General features: G+C 47.4%; 1 protein-coding gene across 1 annotated transcript in view; it reads right to left on the bottom strand.

The window, feature by feature from the left end:
- HIPK2 (homeodomain interacting protein kinase 2) overlaps positions 1–21,155 on the bottom strand; it is a 168,308-nt gene that overhangs the window by 95,982 nt on the left and 51,171 nt on the right. The window contains exon 2 of the mRNA XM_008150477.3: positions 9,629–10,712. Coding sequence (XP_008148699.1) covers positions 9,629–10,712 — 1,084 coding nt within the window. The remainder of the gene's footprint in view (positions 1–9,628; positions 10,713–21,155) is intronic.

Genomic DNA, 21,155 nt, shown 5'->3' with positions numbered 1-21,155 from the left:
AAGAAACTGACGGTGTGAGAGTTTCTGGAGTGTGACAGTGTGAGCTGAGCTATAAACATATGAGGCCACTGGCACCATTCATTCATTCATTCATTCACTCATTCGCTCATTAATTCATTCCGCCAGTTAGTCATGCACTCATTCTACAAAGGAGCCTTGGGGAATGGTATCTACAACAGAAGAAGATTAGTTCATCTCCACCTCCCTCCACTGTTTCTGATAAACTCATATTCCAGTCCCTCTGGCACCCCCTGCTCGGGTATTCTCTCTCAGAGCCCAGCCTATCTCCCGCTCTCGCTGGCAGGCTAGCCAGATAAAAAGGAGGGTGGGGCGGAGGCAAGATTTATTATTGTTAACTTTTATGTCCGTTAACAATAACCTCCCCAAAACCAAAGTTCATCTCTGAATTCTGAGCCTACAGTCCTTAAATCTGCCCAGAATGGCATTTCCCCTTTACCCCCTTCCCATGTGCAGGTGCCGCATGTGTCACGTGTGATTGGTTGGGAGGACAAACACGGGTGCCCGGCACAGTGCTGAAGCTCTCACTCTGAGGCCTCCTGAAACGCATGCCACTGTCCCTCTGGTTCCAGGGTCTGTCCTGTGGCCCACATCACCCTGCTGCTTTCTGCTCCACAGGCTCCCCAAGTCTGCTCCAGCCTCCCCGCCCCCGCCCCCACCCCTGTTCCCGCAAGACTCGGCTCACCCAAAGGCACGGGAGAGCTAACAGGCTTGCTCGAGGGCCCTCAGTCCCCCACCCTTCCGGGGCACGATGCCCTTGGAGGTAGACTGGAGCAGCCCCTCATTCCCTTCTTCCTGCTTCATGAAATCTCTCAAATAGACACCTGCACCCAAGCCCTTTCTGAGGCTCTTTTTTGGGGGACACCCAACCTCAGACAATCGCTGCCACAATGTCACCATCTCCATCTCTGCCCAGGACCCAGGGCCACACCCCGAAACCAACACCAGCAGCCATGATCCTCCATCGGCTGTGAGACCCGAGAGCCAGCAGCCGATGGGGCCGAGGGAGAAGGGGAACTTCACCAGCTCAGCAAGGCTGTGCTGGCCGCTCACTTCTCCTTCTCTGGGGAGCTCGGTGAGGGAGGGAGGGGAGAGGATGGCCAAACAGGTTTGGGCATGTAGTTGGCATGTGCCAGGGGTGATGCGGACACCCGCTGGCATGGAGAGGCAAGGGCAGGAGGGAGAGCACCCAGGACACAGACTACAAACGTGGCCCAAGAGCCAGGGAGAATGAGCAAAGCCATTCAAGGGTGCCCTGCTCGGCCTTCTCAGTTTAACCAGAGGACAGCAGAGGCCGGCACGCCCAGCCGCAGGCTCCCCGGGGACCGCTCATTCCATTACAGCTTTGGGGCAGAAATGCACAGCCCAGGGCACGCCTACTCATTTCTGGAAACCTCAGCACAAAGCACAGCGCCTGGCAAATCTTCGGAATTAAAAAAATTATTCGTTCGATGCATAAATGAGGATTATAGCTCCAAAAGCAGCTGTGGCCACAGGGAGAGTTCAGTAGCTACTTAGCAGTAAGTGCCACATCGACTGTGAATTATGCGGAAAGGAGTGTATACTGATGTCTCCCCTGCTGTTCATCTGCTCTCCCTGCAACTCCGTCCTCAGACCACCCACCGGCCAGTTCACCCACCCACATGACCTCTCATTGCACTCGCCAACTATGGTGTGTTTTTTCAGAGAGAGAGGAAGGGAGAGGAATAGACAGATAGAAACACTGATGAGAGAGAAACATCATCAATCAGCTGCCTCCTGCACGCCCCCACCCCAGATCGAGCCTAAATTCCAGGCATGTGCCCTGAATGGGAATTGAACCAGTGGCCTCTTGGTTCCTGGGTCGATGCTCAAATGCTGAGCTACCCCAGCTGGGCTCACTAATTATATATATATATTTATATATATATATTTATATATATTTATTTATTTTTTACAGAGAGGAAGGGAAAGAGAGTTAGAAACACCGATGAGAGAGAAACATCAATCAGCTGCCTCCTGCACATCCCCTACTGGGGATGTGCCTGCAACCAAGGTATATGCCCTTGACCAGAATCGAACCTGGGACCCTTGAGTCCGCAGGCCGATGCTCTATCCACTGGGCCAAACCGGTTAGGGCTCACCAATTATTTTTGATCTTCACTGTCACCACCAATGGGGCATAAAGGGTCCGACCACAGGTACTGTAACAACTGACCCCACAGAGGGGCTATCCACCACTCAGAAGAAAGGTCAATGGCTTGAAGCCTGGATGCCACCGTGGCATTCAGTTCACCCCTGTGGGTGATGGACTTGGGACCCAAGCCATTTGGAGCAACAGTTCTCAAAGGATAGGATGAAGAAGAAGATGATGGTGATAAAGGTGATGGTGATGGCGATGACAACGACAATGATGAGCAGGGTAGGAGGAACCTTCTGGAGGTGATGGCTCTATTTAAGGCCTAGATTGTGGTGACGAGTTCATGGATATGCACCTCTCTCCAAGCTCACAGAGTGTTCACATTAAGTACCCACAGCTCTCTGTATGCCCATCACACCTCAATCACGGGAAAAAGGGAAAGAGCCTGCTCCTTAGACTTGTTTGGCGACCCAGGGATCTCCATTTTTAACCAGCATCTGGTGCCTCTGGACAGGAGGGTCCTTGGATCACATTTTGAAAATGACCAGTTTATGCCTTGAGCCCAAGAGTGGTTCCAGCCCTGCTGTCAAGGCAGAACACTGGGCCAAGTTCCTGGGGCATTAACACTTCTGAACCTGGGCCCCTGGTCTCTGGGGACCTCAGGTTGGCTCATGTGACTTGTGAAGGCGCGAAGGTATTTCAATGTCTTTGAAGTGGTGCGTGTGTGTCCTTGCATGTATGCGTGTTTGTTGCATGTGTCTGTGTGCCTCCCTCCACGTGGTCAGCATCTCTGTTAGAGCTGAGTGTTGGTTTCTGTCACCAACGTGCTCACAAGTACACTTATGCCTGTGTATGTCATGTGTGGGTTTATACTGTGTTATCTGAGAGAGAGAGAGAGAGAGAGATAGAGATAGAGATAGAGATAGAGAGAGAGAGAGAGAGAGAGAGAGAAGGAGGGACTGGAGCACCTGGGCAGAGATACACTCAAATACATGCAGAGCTTCCAACTTCAATTATTTCATAATAAAGAAAATTTTAATTTCAAATTATTTCACCATACAGCTCAAGGTCAAAGAGACGGGTAAGGGGAAATTGAGGATAAGCTAACAACCAAGATAGATACCTTACTGACTACCTCTCCTCGGAAAAGTGCTGCGGCTCTAAAAGCTCTCACATATTTATTTATAGCCATCTCCCTGGGTGAATGACATTGCCAATGGATTGAATATTTTGCTTAATATCCTCAGGTGTAAACTAGCAACTGTTTGTATTGTTTGTAGTAGTGATAAAAGACTAATTGAAAAAGTTAACAGCTGCAATGGATTATCTAACTTCCAGGTCTTTTGAATCAAATGAACTTCTAGTCAGTCACGTTTTATACTTTATAATCTGCACAAACTATGCAGTGTTTAAAACTACCATACGGCTTTATAAAGCTATGCCCCTCTTTTGAAGTGACTTAGAATACAGGCACACCTTGGAGATACTGCAGATTTGGTTCCAGACCACTGCAATAAGGTGAGTGTAGTAATAATGAGAGTTGTCATTTTTTCTGCTCTTGCCTTCAATTTGTAAAAACTGCAACATCTGTGTAGCGCAATAAAGTGAGGTCTGCCTGCAAAGCAGGAATATGCCATGTTCCCTGTTGATGGGGAAGAGATCATGGAGGGTTCCCAGTTTGGATAATGAGGCCAAGGTCAACCCGCAGGAGAGAAAACTGTCCTCTGGCCACAGACTGAACCCTGGCCAACTGTCTCATAAACACAGCCCCAGTCATAATGGGATCCAGATGCAGGCGTGTGGACGGCTCACAGTTGACATTCTACCGATAATGACTCAGTGGAACAGTTCGCTGGGGACACACAGGGCAGGACTGCAACTAAAGTCTCCCGACTCTGCCGAGCCTGTTACTCAATGGCTGTGGTGGGATTGGAAACCAGGTCCTGGAGTGACAGAGCTTCAGAACTTTTCTCAATAAACAAAAGACAGCAAAACAAACAAGCAACGATGCCCTCTAAGCCAATTCTGTAATCAGAGTACAGAACAGTTAAAAGCACTAAGTGTTCACATTTATTCTTGAGGTGGTGGTGTGGGGGGAGGGGTCCACCATTATAATCTAGGGCCTCTTCCCTTTATTCCTGAATAACTACTTTTTATTGTCTCTTAGCCTCTGAATTCTCCCCAATGACTTTTTGTTTTTGTTTTTTTTCCATTCCAATCGATTAACCTCATTAATATCCTTAACTTCATGAAATTACTCCTTGTTAAATCCAAGCTCCTCAAGCCTTCATCAAAATCGCCATGGCCACACACACCCACCTAACCCCTATTTTCCAGCTCAGGCCTTCAACTCCGCCCAGGTCTCACCATTTCCCATCTTGCCTCATTTATTCCAATCTCCTGGCTCCCAGGTCCTCCACCCCCATCTCGAATTTCCTTTAAGATGTACCTCAATGTAGCTCTTTCTCTATAACCCTTCCCTATTAACCCATCTTGCAAAATCTATCCTTGACTTTGAATTTCTTTCTTTTTAAAAAAATATATTTTATTGACCTACAGAGAGGAAGAGAGAGGGATAGAGATTTAGAAACATTGATGAGAGAGAAACATCAATTCAGCTGCCTCCTGCACACTCCCCACTGGGGATATGCCCGCAACCAAGGTACATGCCCTTGACCGGAATTGAACCTGGGACCCTTCAGTCCGCAGGTTGACGCTCTATCCACTGAGCCAAACCAGCCAGGGCGACTTAGAATTTCTTTGACTGGTTTCCTCATCATTGGTTCCCTAGAGTCTCAATGATTATCTGTTGAATGATCTGATCAAACATTTACAATATCAAAGCATCCGAATTAGACTCTAGGCAGTCTGTTTGTGTCTTTAACCTCCACAGAGAGAGCGTACACTCCTCAAGGTCAGAGCTCATGCCTTATTTTGTACCCTTCAGTAGATCTACCACAGGACTCACAGAAGGAACCCAATGGACATCAGATGAACTGAAGTGAATTAAAATATATCTCCACCCCCACCTAAAACAACCACGGAATCAACTTGAAGATAGTCTCTGCAAGCAAAAGAATCAGACAAAAAGGTTAGATTATTATGAAAAAGTAGGTTACTGGCCATTTTTTATGTCCTAAATTTTGATGCCCATTTTTTTTTGGGGGGGGGGGGAAATCCTAGTAATGATCATAAGTACTTCAAATTAAGTATAATAGACAAGAGTACTTTTAAAAATATTTTTATTGCTTTCAGAGAGGAAGGAGAGGGAGAGAGAGAGAAACATCAATGATGAGAGAGCAACATTGGTTGGCTGCTTCCTACACGTCCCACACTGGGGATTGAGCCTGCAACCCGGGCATGTGCGCTGACTGGGAACCGTGACCTCCTGGCTCATAGGTCAACGCTCAACCACTGAGCCATGCCGGCTGGGCTAGACAAGAATATATTTTAAAAAATAATATCAATGTACTGTTTCTGCTCCAAAAACATAACTGGCACCAACGCAGAGTCAAATAGGGAAATGGCAAGGGCTTCCAAGGTGAGGTGACAAACAGGATTACCTACACCTCCTTCTTTAGGGGAGAACACCTGAAAGGTGACACCATTGAGGAAACCCCTTTCTCCCCTGAGCAGTGTTTCTCAAACAGTGGGCCTAAGGCAGACCACCTCACCTCCAGTTCCGTGTGTGTGTGTGTGTGTGTGTGTGTGTGTGTGTGTGTGTGTATGTGTGTGTGTGTGTATGTGTGTGTGTGTATGTGTGTGTGTGTGTGTGTGTGTGTGTGTGTGTACTTTCTCAGGGGACACTCCCCTGGAGAGTCTGGTGCCCTGGGTCTGGGGCAGGACCTGGGCAGAAATCTGTTTTTAACAAGCTCTCCAGGTGATTCTTGTACATAACAAAGCATGAGAACCAGGGCGATGACACTTAACCCTGTAACCGACCTTCATGTTGGAAGAGGATACCCACGCATCAACTTAAAAGACTAAAAATGCAGCCTTTGTTTTTTTACACACCCTGGCTTGCCTGGCAGAATACCTACAGCAAGATGCCCCCAACCTCGGCCACGCAAATGGCTAACAGGTAGGGAAACAGTTCACTCCCTCTGCCCCCACCTACTTGTCCAGGTACCCCAGGCTGCGGATGGGAACATCTCTTTACATCACACTGTTTCCACATCACTAGGCAGGGACCTAGTACTGTCCCATGTAAAACAGGGAGGGACACGGAAATGCTCTCCCCTTTGAAAGTGAGAGGTATGGGGGGTGGGGGTTGCACCCAGCTCAGACACGGGGGACCCTGGGAAACCAAGCCCTGTGTCTGCTTGGATCCACAGCAGAAGGCACCTCCCCGCAGGCAGCTCTACCCCAGGCACATCCTCTTAAGATGCAGCTGAAACGTCCTCCTTCTAGATTAACAATGGACAATTGAAGTGCTCCACCCCACCCCATCCCCTCTCCCCCATAAGAGGCAAGGCAATCAGGGAAAATCAATTTGATAAATGTGGCCCGGACTTGGCTGTCCCACAGCCAGGACTGGCGCAGACATAGCTGGAGACTGTCCTGAATCTCTCAGCGGCTACTCCGGGGCTCAGACGAGGGCCAGGGGGAACAGGATGGAGGAATAGGACACGGTGGCCAATTCAGAGACGTAGCATCATTTCGGGGAGAAGGCTGGGCTGGCTCTGGGGATGACTGTGCCCTTGAAACCAGAGTTGGGCATGATGGGGGTGAGGGGCGTGGGGACCGGAAGGATGGACACTTGCTCTTTTGGCCAAAGCAACCACGGAGAAGAGGTTCCCCTCCTCAGAACGCTGGGCAACAGCCACTTGAGGGTAAAGGCAGGGGATGCGGCACCAGAGGGAGCCTGGGAGGGAGGGGGCAGAGGTGGAAAGTGGGGGCAGAGAGAGGAGAGCTGAGAGCCCTGGGAGCATCAGCAAACAGGCCTTCACCACCCCTGGAGATGTCCCTCCTTCCCCCTGATTTCCCGAGGGGGGGGTTTTCACGGTCCAGGGCACAAGGCGCAGATGTACAAGCAAAGTAAAACAGCGCCCTCCTTTTGGGACGGGGCGGGAAGTGTCACATGGACACAGGGTGAGAAGAGAGAGTGCCCAAGGATCCCAAAGTCAACGTATTGGTTCGTCAGGTTTTGCCCTAAGCGTGCACTGCCTTTCAAACGGAGCTTGTTAAAGTCTTTACAGGCGGCCATGCTCACTTTTCAGTGACTCGAATAAAGCCAGTTCTGTTCACTGAACAGCCGCCGAGTATAACTAAGTCATAAAAGCCCGAGCAGCCCGCCTTTGCTGCAGTTCACCCTCGGTTCAGGCCAGGGCCCAGGAAGCAGCAGCCTGTGGCAGGCTGAATCGGCCACCTAACGACACAGTGACCTCAGCAGCGGGAGCCATGGTGACCGCAATGACGCCACCTCGCTGGCTTTCAGAGAACCCGCTGGCCCACCCTCCTTCACCCCCGCCCCCAGGGACACACGGGGTCCTCCCCCTCTCCCTTCAAGCCCAGGGGCCTCGGCTGTGATGAGGATCGCCTGCTCCAGAGCAGAGGGACAGGGAGCCAACCTCAAAGCTTACGAAGCCAGTGAGTGGACAGGAAGGGAGTGAGCAGGAGGCAGCGGCAAGCTCGCTCCTCCCAGATGGGAGATGCTCGCACCCCTGCACTGAGGGGGGAAGAAATGGAGGGAAGGACGGATCAGGGACCTGGAAAGGAGCTGCTGTAGCTCAGGAAATGCCTCCTAAGGGGAGGGTGGGCCTAGGTGGGGCGACAAATAGCACGGGTGAGGGGCCTAGAGACCTGAGTCAGGAGTGAGGAAGGTGAGAGGGGCACGTGGGGGACCCTGTCTTGTAGGTTATGCACGAGGCTGCAGGCTGAGGGCTGGGGTGGAGGGACTGGCCCGAAGGTCAGTGCATCAGTAAACAAGGGGAGCTGACCGGTGGAGCTCCAGGTGACGCCAGCTATGCCACCCAATGGCTCTCGCTTGCTTTCCAGCCGTTTCTCTGTGGCCGGGAAGGAAGTGTGGTGTCAGACAAAGTTGAGCCTGGGATTCTGGTTTTCTTGGCTACATGTCAGCCTCTGATAGGGTCATCAGCCCTATCTTCTCATGGGAGTTTGGCTTTGTTTCCTGCCACCTTCCATTTTCTTTTCTTTCTTTTTTTAAAATATATTTTTTAATATATTTTATCGAATTTTTACAGAGAGGAAGAGAAGAGGGATAGAGAGCTCTATCCACTGAGCCAAACCGGCTTCGGCCCACCTTCCATCTTCACTGGACTGTTCAACATCACTCCAAACACAGCCCCTCACCGCCGCCACAGAATAGCCCGTCCCACTCCACCCACTCCTTCCTGCGCCCACCACGTGCCGGACGCCGAGCGAACCACTGAGCTGTGTCACCACGTGCCACCATCCCAACAACCCCACAGGCTGGTGACTGATTTCCCGAGTGTAAGGGTGAGGAAGTGGAGTCGTAGGGAAATGAGGCAGCAAACCCAAGTTGCACAGCTTAGCCAGTGCAGGGGTCAGGGTCAACCCAGGCTTCTCACTCCAAAGCCAGCGCTCTCACCTGGGCCCCCCACCCTGCAGCATCGGTTCTCAACCCTGGCTGGGCAGTGGGATCCCCAAAAAGACGTGGATTCAGTTTGTGGAGATTCGGACCCAAGTCAGGTTACTTTTAAAAGCCTTGGGGTGATTTTACTGTGTAGCCAGGGGTGGGAACCGGCATGCTAGAGACCCCAGTATTCCGGCACCAGCACGGTGGCCGGCTCAGGTGAGCAATTAAGTCTCCTTGTGGAGTTGGAGGAATGAAAGCTTTGCCCTTCCCTGCAATCCTCCCACCATCTTCCCATCATCCCGACCCAAAACTTGGCCTTTTCTCGCCAGGAGCAAGCCAACGGGCCCGAGGCAGCTATCCTTCCTTCGATCCCTCAAACGTGGACACGTAAATGCCACCTTCTCAGAGCATCACGTTCGTCCTGTTGTAATGCTTAGTGCTTGCTCCATAGTTAAGGATACAGTTGCATCCTCTTAGTCTGGTATTTAAGACAACCCTGCCCCAACTTATCCTCAGTCCCAGCTCCCATGACCCCCAGATGCTCTGTTCTGACCAGGAAGGGGTCCTCCTTGTCTCCGATGCGAGTCTTGCGTGTTCTTGCCACAGTGACTTCAATAATGCATGTCCCCCTCTCTCCTCCACCCACGTCTGGATCCATGAGGACCCAGCTCTGCATCTGCTCTTCACCCCAGCCCCCAGGAGCCCCTTCCAACTCTGAACGTGAGTGCCAAGAACCTTAGCTGGCTCCCTTCTACATGGCTTCTCATCACCATTTCCACGTGCACACGTCCTAACTTCCTGACTGAATTCTGATCACTGGCAGGCGGCACTGCAGGCGTAGAAAGCCATCTCCCCCACAGTGACTAACACTGCACACTCTGTGGATGCCACCGGGCAGCCGGCATCTCCTGTCTCAGTGCGAACAGTCTTACCTGTAATATCTGGACTGCAAGTAGGTGGAACACACAGCCTTGGACACGTGACTGGCTGACCCAAAGTCGATGACCTTCACTCTGTATGGTTGTCTAGACGGATCCACCAGCATGATGTTTTCTGGTTTGAGGTCTGCATGGATAAGACCCAGGCTCTTTAGTTTCATCAGGGCTGTGGCTACCTGCTGGAGGACTGGGCGGATGTACTTGAGGGGCAAGGGGCTAAACTTGTTCTGCTTCAGAAAGTCATAGAGGTTCTGCTCCAGCATCTCAAAGACCAAGCACGTGTGATTCTTGTGCTGGAAGCACTCGTAGGCCCGGACAAAGTTGTAGTCGTCAGCACTCTCTGTGCTCAGGCGGGCCAGGATGCTCACTTCGATCTGACCTTGCCGGGCATAGGACGGGTGGTTCTTCAGGATCTTGATGGCCACAATTTCATTGGTGCCCCTTTTCCAGCACTTGACCACTTGCCCAAACGTCCCTCGGCCCAGGAACTCTAAAACTTCGTAAGTGTTGGTCATGGAGCACAGCACCTCATGCTGGACTAGCTGATAATCGCCTTCACTGTTGGAGCCACTGTTTTTGGAGGTGGCAGTCGACGTGGTGGCAGTGGCTACAGTGGCCCCGCTTGCATTATTCTGAATCATGGGTGGATGCTCTTCGATGATCTGCACGCTGCTTGTGTTCTCAATCTCCTCACTCTTACGCTTGAGTCCACATTTTTGGTAGGTATCAAGGAGGCTCACAGTGCTTCGACGCATTAGGTTATGTGGTCCGCCGAGGACTTGCCCAGTGACAGAAGTGCTGCTTGCTGATGTGACCACTATGTGCCCGGTGCTTCCTGGGAAGATGATGGTCTGCTCGTAAGGTAGGCTCGGGTTTGGGATGGGCAAGGAGGTGCTGACGGTTGTGGTGGCTGGCTGAGAAGGTGGCACGTTCTTGCTCTGGCTATACACTTTGCTGTGGGAGCCGTACCCAGTCATGTCCCAGTTGGAACTCGGCTCTACTTTCAATTTCTTCACACTACAGAAGGCACTTGATTGAAGGGTGTGAGGGGAGAAAACTTGCACATGTGAGGCCATACCTACAAGAGAAAGAAAGGAAAAAATAAATATTTAGTTGCTATCACATGAATAAACTCAACAGATTCATTTCCGTTCTGAGCAGTGGCTGGGGCCTATAGAATATTCCCCCCACTTACACAAGGTTGCAAAAGTGAATCTATTCCATCCAGAAGCACATTCTGGTCACTCAGTTTGTGGGGCCAAGGAGTTCGTTGTTCCACTTGACACCATTAGGAGGGTGAGAGACTTACAGAGTCAGGAATATATTTAAGATTGAGATACAGAATTTGAATGTCAGGACTTTGTTCATTATATATATTACAAATAACATTTGTGATAGAAATGAATTCTTCCTCAATTCTCACTGGTTGCAATCCCAGTAAAACTGAAGACTGTGTTGTTATGCAATTGTTATGTATGTTGTCCTCCATGGTCAGTTACTCTTTGTCCCAGATCCTGACTGTCTGGTTCAATCATATGAAGAAACATCTTCCCACATAGGTCCAATCATGGAGCCACTCACCATCTGCTAGCTTCTGGATGACCCATAATTACCCTGGGATCTTATTCTTAACCCTTTTACTCGCTTGCTTTTTTCTCGATTCCTTTATTCTACTCGGGATTTAATTTTTTAAATACCCCAGATTTTACAAAGCGCGGCAGTAGAATAAAAAACTGGAGTTTCTTTTCATACAAACTTATTTATTTGGATTTTTTTATATTTCAAATTATTGATACATTCAAAGAGTAATTTTAATCTCGATGCTAACCGTGTCGAGTCACACTCGACATCCGAGTGCAAAAGGTTAAGTTACTCTTAGATGAATTCTGTAGGGTTGAGTAGATAAGCAGTTGGTTCAATATTTGCATTTAGATAGTCTAAAGCATTATATCAACCTTTTGGGAGAAGTGGGTAATACAATTCATGGGTTTCAGTCACTAACTTTTTCTGCTAAATGCATATACCAATAAATTAATTCATCTAGAAAGTATTATTCCAGACCAACATCTCACCCACAATTTAGATAACCTCAGGACTCTATAAGAGCATAACTCTGGAATAGCTGTGCAATTTATAATTATGGTGATACTAGAAATAAACAAAACTCATAGAAAATGTACTAGGAAAAATAAGACAATGAGGAAGAATAAGTTCTTAAAGGTGAAAGTAGAAACACACAGTGCCCGTCTTCTAAGCTGCCGTCATGAACATCTCCTATAAGTGGGTTTTCTACCAAGCACCGTTGGTGTTTAGCCATCCCAATGTCCGTGTTTCTCTGACCCCCTCGTGTTACCCAGAGTGGTACGGAACATTTTCATTTTCACCCCATCGCCCATCACCCTAGTCCAGCCTCTCTCTCAGCGGGCCACCCGCCTTCCACTGTGTCCGGAAGCCTAAGGTCAGCAGTCTTGCTTTCCACCTCTATTCTCTTCCTTTCAAAACACTCTCTCCTCTCTGTCTCAGAGGAAGCGGTGTCTCTCCTTTCCAACATTCAAAGTTCCCCTATTCTCATGATTCATCCTTTCCCATTTCTCTTGAATCCCATTCCCTCCACGGTCCTCTTTCTCCTACAGCTTTCAATTTCTTCCTGTTGATGGGATCCGAGTCCTTAATGAATCAATGGCTTAATCTCTGTCTTCACGTGTGTCACACACACATTCCCAACTTGGAAGGCAAGGGGAGTCATCGCCATGTTCTCCCCTTTACTTTGTTCCTTCTTCTCACCTGTGATCAATGTTGGACCCCTGTCCTTCAAGGCTCAGTCCTTAACCCACCTCCTCTCCACCCCACACACACACTCTGGGACACGGTCCCAAAGGTAAATGACTTCCTGCCTAACCCAGCGGTCTTTCTTCAGTCCCTAGCCTTTCTCGGTGACCTCTCTGCAACATCTGATACTGCTGACCACAGCTTCCTCCTTGATGCTCTTATCTGTGTCTATGCGAATCTGTAACCTCCTCCCTAGTGTCTCACTGCACGCTGTGTGCTGGGTGGTTTCTTTCCGCTTCCTCCTTGAAAATGTTGGTGTCTCCAACATGTTGACTCTTCTCTCTCTAGAAGATAGAATCCTTTCAAACAGGTAAAACGGTCATCTCGATGCAGGCACGTTTATCACAGGTGAGCCTCTCCCTTGTACCTTCCAGTAATACATCTCTGCCTCCTGCTTCATCAAAGACTATCATCTACGGGTCAACTCATTATCTTTCCTTAAAAATTTAGCCATTTCACGCTCCAACCTAACATCCCATTTCTGTTCATAAAATAGTCTTCTAGTCACTTGGTTCCAAAACTATGCATTAACCTTTGATGATTCTTCTTTGCCTCCATGGACAAGAAGGTGCTAGGTTTTATTACCCTCTCCTTCAAAATGTCTCTTATATCCATCTTTTTATTTCTGTCCTTGTTGCTATTTCATAGTTAAAACAGTTATCATTTTCTAGCAGGTTTAAAGCAAACACAGACACCTGGTCTTTCCGAGCGATCTTTCTTCTTCTAATTTGCCACATTCAGCCACCAGACTAACTTTCCCAGGATTTTTCCAAGCATGTCACTCCTCTGTCTAAAAACTTTTAATGACTTTTTTGTGTCTAGAAGATAAAGTTGAGAACTCTTAAACTCAGCATCATCACGTTTTTATTTCAACTACCTGTTGGCTTCATCTCCAACTATTAACCTTCCTCAATCTTCAACTGTAATGAAGCTGTTTTACTGTTTTTAAATGCCTCTCACACTTCCTACCTCCACACTTTTACACCATTCCTCCATCTGGCACAACTTCACTATTTCTCTCAACTTATCTAAAGACAAGACAATTCAGATCGCTCCCTTTCCCAGACCTTGCCAAGCCACAGTGGTTACTCTCAGCTCTCCATTCCTATGGCATCTACCATATGTACCACCCATTTGGTCACAAAATGCATTTCTGCCCTGCAAAATCTCTTGTCTTACTGGGTTGAATCATTTATCTTTCGTGCTGTTTAACTTTTTACACACTGAGGTCCTGTTTTCATAACCAGGCTATATTCTGAGGGCAAGAACGACAGTTCATACCTCGTACTTCGTTGTGTTTTCCCCAGCATTGAGCTGAGGTTATGCTACATGGTAGGCATGCAGTTGCTGGAAGAAAGTACTCTAACTGACCTGGCCTCCAAGAGAGAGCTTAGCTCTCTGGCTACAGAGTCACAAGCACTTACTGAACCTGGACGCACTTCGCTGGGAAGTACAGACAAACCTGCTAAAACCTTTTCATCCTAAGCAAGACATTTAAAAACCAAGGCTCCTGTCCTGGGGTCGGCATTCGGGTTCTGCCTGTACTTCACCCTGGACATGCTCTGACTTCCCTACACCTGCTCTGAACCCCACCTTGAGCCTGATCCCTTAGATCTGACAAAGGCCTCTTTACTTGTTTGGATCCTGAACTCCAATATGTGTGATATGACTACACTTCTCTGTACATCCTTCTGCTCACAAGACTACTAATATTTCATTTTCCTTATTCAGAACCTGACCTGTTTCTTCCCACTGCTCTTTTTGTTCAAGTCAACCTCCCCCTAATTCTATAATAACACAGAAAATGATTTTCCCTATTTACCAGTATTAAATATCCATATGGTTTTAGGTGATGTATATAATATAGAAATGACCAATCCCTTGGCTTTTAGTAACTAACTCATCCACTGAAGAGGCAACGCAAATAAGCATTTTCTTTATCCTTTGGATCTAGCTTGCCCCTTACTCCTCAATCCTCAAGTACTTCAGGGGGAGGGGGAGGTGTCAGTCAGGGATGCAGTAGAAAAAAATATGCTGATGTTACATAAAGGAGATGTGGCTCTGTTTTCACTGTTTCAAAAAGATTTTGGTGGAAAGGCCAGGGTGTAGAAGTGGAATTTTACAGACGGGAAGAAGATGGCTTATGACTTATTGGGATGACAGCCAAGGGTCATACAATTGTGGAAATCATCATTGGCTACCTCTGGTGACAGATGCCAGCATCGGAGAGGCCCTGCATGGCTGGAAGTGTCCTTCACCACCGGCTGCCTCAAACCCTGGCTTGGCCTCATGCGGTCCCATTGCTCCTTTTATAAGGTCAACAGCTACTGTTCCAAGAACTAGACACAATTCCAATGCAGCCTGATTTTTTCCAGCTTGAATGAGATGTAACTGACATGACATTGTGTAAGTTTAAAGTGCATAGTGTGATGATTTGTATATATTTACACACACATATACACTGAGTGGCCAGATTATTATGATCTCTGAATATCATAATAATCTGGCCACTCAGTGTATATCCTATATAATAAAAGACTAATATGCAAATTGTCCCCTCGACCAGGAGTTAGACCAGCAGGCAGACCGGCCAACCGCTCATGTCCCCTCCCCCTGACCAGGCTGGCCGGACCCCACCCATGCACGAATTCATGTACCAGGCCTCTAATATATATACTATCTAATAAAAGAGCAATATGCAAATCGACCGTACCTTCGCTACACCCACTAGCCAATCAGGAGTGAGTATGCAAATTAACCCAACCAAGATGGTTGCAGCCACAGAGTGAGCAGGAGGCTTGGGTTTCCCCTGGCAATGGAGGAAGCCAAGCTTTCCGCCTGCCCTGGTCGGCCCAGGCCTCCACTCAGGCTACCAAGTTTCAATTATAGAAGATAAATAAATCCCAATAAAAATGGCTGCGGCCACGGAGAGAGCAGGAGGCTTGGGTTTCCCTGGCGATGGAGGAAGCCAAACTTCCTGGCCGGCCCTAGCCTCCCCTCAAGGCTACAAAGTTTCAATTATATAAGATAGATAAATCTCAGATCCCAGGGCCTCCGCTTGGGTCACCGGGGTGTGTGGCTGGCCTGCACACCACCACAGGCCCCTTGCGCAGGCTGCCCCACGCCCCAAGGGAACCTCCACCCTAATCCAGGACACCCTTGAGGGCAAACCAGCTGGCCCCCACCTGTGCACCAGGCCTCTATCCTATATAATAAAAGAGTAATATGCAAATTGACTGTCACTCCAACTCACAAGATGGCTGCCCCCATGTGGTCAAAGATGGCTGCCCCCATGTGGATACAAGATGGCCGCCACAAGATTGCCAGCAGAGGATGGAAGTTGGGAGGGACCAGGCCTGCAGGGGAGGGCAGTTGTGGGCAATCAAGCCTGCAGGGGATGGCAGTTGGGAGGGACCAGGCCTGCAAGGGAGGGCAGTTGGGGGCAATCAAGCCTGCAGGGGAGGGCAGTTAGAGGTGACCAGGCCTGCAGGGCAGGGCAGTTAGGGGCAATCAGGCTGGCAGGGGAGCAGTTAGACATCAATCAGGCTGGCAGGCAGAAGCAGTTAGGGGAAATCAGGAAGGTAGGCAGGCAAGCAGTTGGGAGCCAGCAGTCCTGGATTGTGAGAGGGATGTCCGACTGCCTGTTTAGGCCCGATCCTACTGGAATCGGGCCTAAACGGGCAGTTGGACATCCCTCGAGGGGTCCCAGATTGGAGAGGGTGAAGGCTGGGCTGAGGGACACCCCCACCCCCCATGCACGAATTTCATGCACTGGGCCTCTAGTGTGTGTGTGTGTGTGTGTGTGTGTGTGTGTGTGTGTGTGGATATATATGTATATATACACTGAGTGGCGAGATTATTATGTGTTCAGAGATCATAATAATCTGGCCACTCAGTGTATATTGTGGATTGATGACCACGATAAGGTTAGTTAACACATCCATGACCTCACATAATTACCTCTTTTTTTTTGGTGGTGGTTAGAACATTTAAGACCTACTCTCTCAGCAACTTTCAAGTATTAGTACAGTATTGTTAATAGTCACCATGCTGTACACTAAATCCCACAACTGACTTCTCTAACAACTGCAAGTTTGGTTATACAGCCTCATTACCATTATTCTGTAGCAGAGGCTTTTTGGTCTAGGAAATGAATTATTATTATTTAAAAATCTCTAATATACCTTATAAGGAATAAAACACTGCTGGTGGTTGCATAGCTTAATCCTAAAATAATCTTACAGCAACAACCAAACTTATTTCCAACATCGCTCCTTGAGAATACTTTTCTGGAATAAACTCCCCTGATCAGTTTAGCCCTCTGTGAGTCAAGCCCACGCCTTTTACTTTGTTTATCAGACCCCTGTGCTGGGCACGAGGAGGGGGCACCTTTCTGCTTTCCACTCTCATTTCTGTGTTGACCTCCAAGCTCTTTAAGGCCTGCTTCCCTCCTTACCTGTCCATTTTCTTTTCTGAAAAGCCAAGGGCTTATTGCACATTTTCAGTTTGGTCCTATGGCAAAATTTCCGTTGTTTTGTAGGTCATCTCTGCCCTTCCTGATGGGCTCTCGGAGGACAGCGGGCTTTGCTCTTCTTTGATGGAACACTGGGAGGCTACAATCCAACTGTGAGGGTGGGTTCTGAGCCCATGGGGCGCGAGTGGTGTGAAGTGTCCGGAGAATCACTGCAGGACAAACCTGCGATCCTCACACCTGCTTCCTACAGGGGTCGCCAGACCCAGACTTGGCCACAAAGGCTTCCGTAGCCTCCTAGGTAACACCTGACAAGATGTTCCTATTTTCACTCAGCAAGTCGGGACGATCTAGAACTAAAGCTTCTAAAGGCTGCCTATTGCCTTGCTACTCACGTTTGACGCGGGTCAAAATTAGACCCCTGAATGTCGGATGTACATCGGGGCCTTACACGCCTTTTAATGTTACTGATACAAGTTTATGAGGATGTTATAAAAATGATCAGTAAAAAGCATTTAAGAAGATACTTATTAAAATTTAAGACAACTTATACAACCATATGCACTATATTCCTCCTTGCATGTGGCAAGTGAAAAACAGCTCCTATAAAACTGACATTAGAATATACCCTTCAGTTAGCAGAACTAACGCCATTATTTATAAGAAGTCATTTCTTATTACCACAAAGACAACAGACTGCCTCTTTTGTGCCCCAAACACACTCGGTTTCCCCAGCTGCGTCGGGCGCATTTTAATAGCCTGTATGCTGAAGGCAATGAGGGCAACTGACCTCCTTTTGGCTACTTTATTCAAGTGCTCATTTTGCTTTAAAAAATGCAAGTAAGTCTGCATTTCAAAGAACCAACTTTAAAACATTTACCTTCTAAACGTTATCATAGATGCCATTTATGTCCATAAAATGCTATTACACTTGAGTTCAAGCCTGATGGCTTATGATTCTCATGATTCCACAGATTTTAAAATCGTGAGCATCTAGTACACACCGGGCTCTGGGCCCAGTTTTCTTTTTTCTTTCTTTTTTTTTTAAGACTTGTTTATTTATGTTTAGAGAGAGAGGGAGGGAGAAGAGAGAAACATCGATGTGAGAAGAGCAGAACATTCTATTGGATGTGAGAACAGAACATTCTATCAGCAGCCTCCTGCACACCCCAGGGGGGTCCAGTCTAAAACCTGGGCATGTGGCCCGACCGGGAATCGAACCTACGACCTTTCAGTGCACAGGGACAACGCTCAACCACCTGAGCCACACCGGGGCGCCGCATGTCAAGCCCACGCCTGACTTCTTCGTCTGGGACTGTCTGGAATCATCCTGGCCGTGCCGATTCGACTGGTACGAGCACCCTCTGCACGTTCCTTCTCACAAGGGTCCTAGTTGGAAAGCTAGGAAGTCAGTGATGGGTGTAGGCTCCTATGATAAGTGAACAAACCGGATCCTGACCCAGAGCATTCTATGTTCCTCTTTGTCTTAATGGTTTAATGAAAAATTCATTTTTCTAGGGTTGAGAATAAATTTTTCCACTTAAAAAAAATAGCTAAAAATCTTCATGATTTTCCTGAAGTCTTAACTCTATTTTTTTAAAAAATGTCATTTACTGAAGGATTGGCTCATTTAGTTCTTTTGCTTTGTTTCTTCATAACTTTATATTTCACAACTAGATGAACTGAAAAGTTGCTTCACATCTGAGTGCCTTTCCTTTCCGTTTCACCACTCCAAAATTATCTCCTGGAAGATCGGACCCTGGTGAAACTACAGGGACGAGTAAGGGTTCAACTCTGATTTAAAAAAATTAAATTGAATTCTATTTCACTGAATTCTATCAAAGCTTGAGGGAAGGAATTATAAGTAAAACAGTGGCACCGTTTTTATCAGTATATAAAATTTAATTTTGGTTTGGCAGGTATGAAATAGATTATCACTCAGAATCCAGTTACATTATTAAAGGGAACACAACCATGAACACCTTAGTTTAAGAGGTACCAACTTTCCCACTTCCTAAAATCCATTGGACACACACTTCTGCTGTAAAATGAGTATCTGATAGAAGCTAGAGATCTTTTTTTTTTTTTGTATTCAAGAATTCAAAGGAAGAGTTAACTTCCATACCTAACGCAACGTCATATCTGTCTTATATATCACATTATGCACATCAGACATAACAAAATTATAGAACATACAAAAGAAATGTCAAATATATGTGAATATTTTAGAAATACACATCTGAATGGACATTTTTAAACATCTAGAAAAGGGTTACTCTGTATAACCATTGAGTAACCAGTAAAACATGATTAATTTGATAATTTGAATGCCCTTGGGAGTTAAAAAAATACTGGGGAAAAAATGTCTTCATTGGCATATGAAACAATATTCATTAAAATGTTAATGATAATCATTTTATCAAGTTTATATTTCAAAAGTAGTGCAAAGATCATTTCAGATTACACCATTTCTAAATGACACATTTCCAAAATATTGTATAGTGAATGTCTATGGGGCTTTGATATCATTTTCAATCCAAGTCTGTTTATCCACTAGTTGTGTAATGTTACATATATAGTATATTCCACCAGCACACAGTTTAGGATCAACCACAAGCTCTACAGAATTCTTTTGTTAATAATGACAATACTATTGATTGCATCAAGGTTCTCTAAATAAAAAAGACTGGGGTTGGGCACAAAAGGAAACAAAGACATTTGAGACATCGGCACTGCTCTAAAAGAGCTTAAATCTCATGGGGTTGCCAAGTTCATTGCAAATTAAAAGGGACAACTGGCAAGTCTAAGCAACATAAGCAAGTTGCCAAAGTAAACGCGAGAAGAGTTCAGAGGCAGGAATCACTATGGGTTGAGGTTAGGCAAGGGTTTACAGAGGAACTGGGGTTAGAGCTATGATTAGAAAGATGGGGTTTGGCTCAGTGGATACAGTGTCGGACTAAAGGGCCCCGGGTTCGATTCTGGTCAAGGACATGTACCTTGGATGCAGGCTTGATCCCGGCCCCAGGTCGGGGAGCGTGCGGGAGACAACCAATCAATGTATCTCTTTCGTATCGATGTTTCTCTCCCTCTGTCTCTCCCTCTGCCTTCCACTCTCTCTAAAAAAAAAATCAATAGATTAAAAAAAAAAGCGTATATTTTGAAAGGCAGGAGAGTATTCTGGATCCTGCTCACTGGGTGTGAGCAGGGGATGGGGTGGGGACAGCCTCCACAAGGGCCTCTGTCCTGAGGAAGCGTGGGCTTTGCTGGGAGACCACAGCTTAGGGGCATTTACACAGGAGTAATACAATCACAGATGCAAAGCTATTAAACAACCACCAGTCTATACTGTGCACCAAGAGCCCACTTACCCAGAATTACTGTCTTCTGATAACGCTGATTCTTCTAGAGGTAATTATTAAATAGTCAAAACAGCTGGTGTGAAGCCCTACTACTAAAGCGACCCACTTTCACTCCCTTGGGTCTTACTGAGTGTCATCCAACACAATTAACAACAAGCTGTAGCTCTCTAATGGATAAGGAAATGGAGTTGTGGGAGATGACATGGTCTGTCCCAGGTCACCTGGCTACTCCTAGTCTGACGGACTCCCACATCTGTGCTGGTCACCCTTCTTCTTTTTACTCTTTAGCTTCTCAGACGAGAACAGGGAGTCAGGTGCAACAATGGCCAAGAAAAACGGAAGCTGATATGTGAGAAGAGGCAGCTCTGGCACCCCAATTGTACACCACCTGGTCAATAATGGGCACCCACCACAGGGACCCTAAGTCCTCTCTCATTTCTGCATCCTCTGGTTATGATGACATTTGAGAAACATAACCAATCAAAGTTGTTAGACAAAAGAAATGCACCTCCTTAAAGAGGTACACTTCCCCTACTGGTGCGTAGTGGCACATGGACAGGGACTGGCCTTGAGTAAGAGGATGCGCTGTCACAGCAGCCAGGGGTGAGGGAAGGAGGGTCTGGACTAGGGCGCTGCCTGAGGAAACAGAAAGGAAGCAGCAGAAACGTAAGACTTTGCAGAGGAGCAAAGGCAAGGCATACTGACAGATGGGATGCAAGGGCGAAGGAGACAGAGGAATCAAGTATGTCTGGGGACTGAAGGAGCGGGCTTCTGGGATGGTGCTGGGGAAGATGGGAAATGGTATTAAAATGTTGTCCATCTCGGGGTGGGGCGGGGGTGGATAGGAGGGATAACGGAACAG

The sequence above is a fragment of the Eptesicus fuscus genome, chromosome 14 (assembly GCF_027574615.1).
Source record: "Eptesicus fuscus isolate TK198812 chromosome 14, DD_ASM_mEF_20220401, whole genome shotgun sequence".
Lineage (NCBI taxonomy): Eukaryota > Metazoa > Chordata > Mammalia > Chiroptera > Vespertilionidae > Eptesicus > Eptesicus fuscus.
This window is presented reverse-complemented; position numbering and strand designations above follow the sequence as displayed.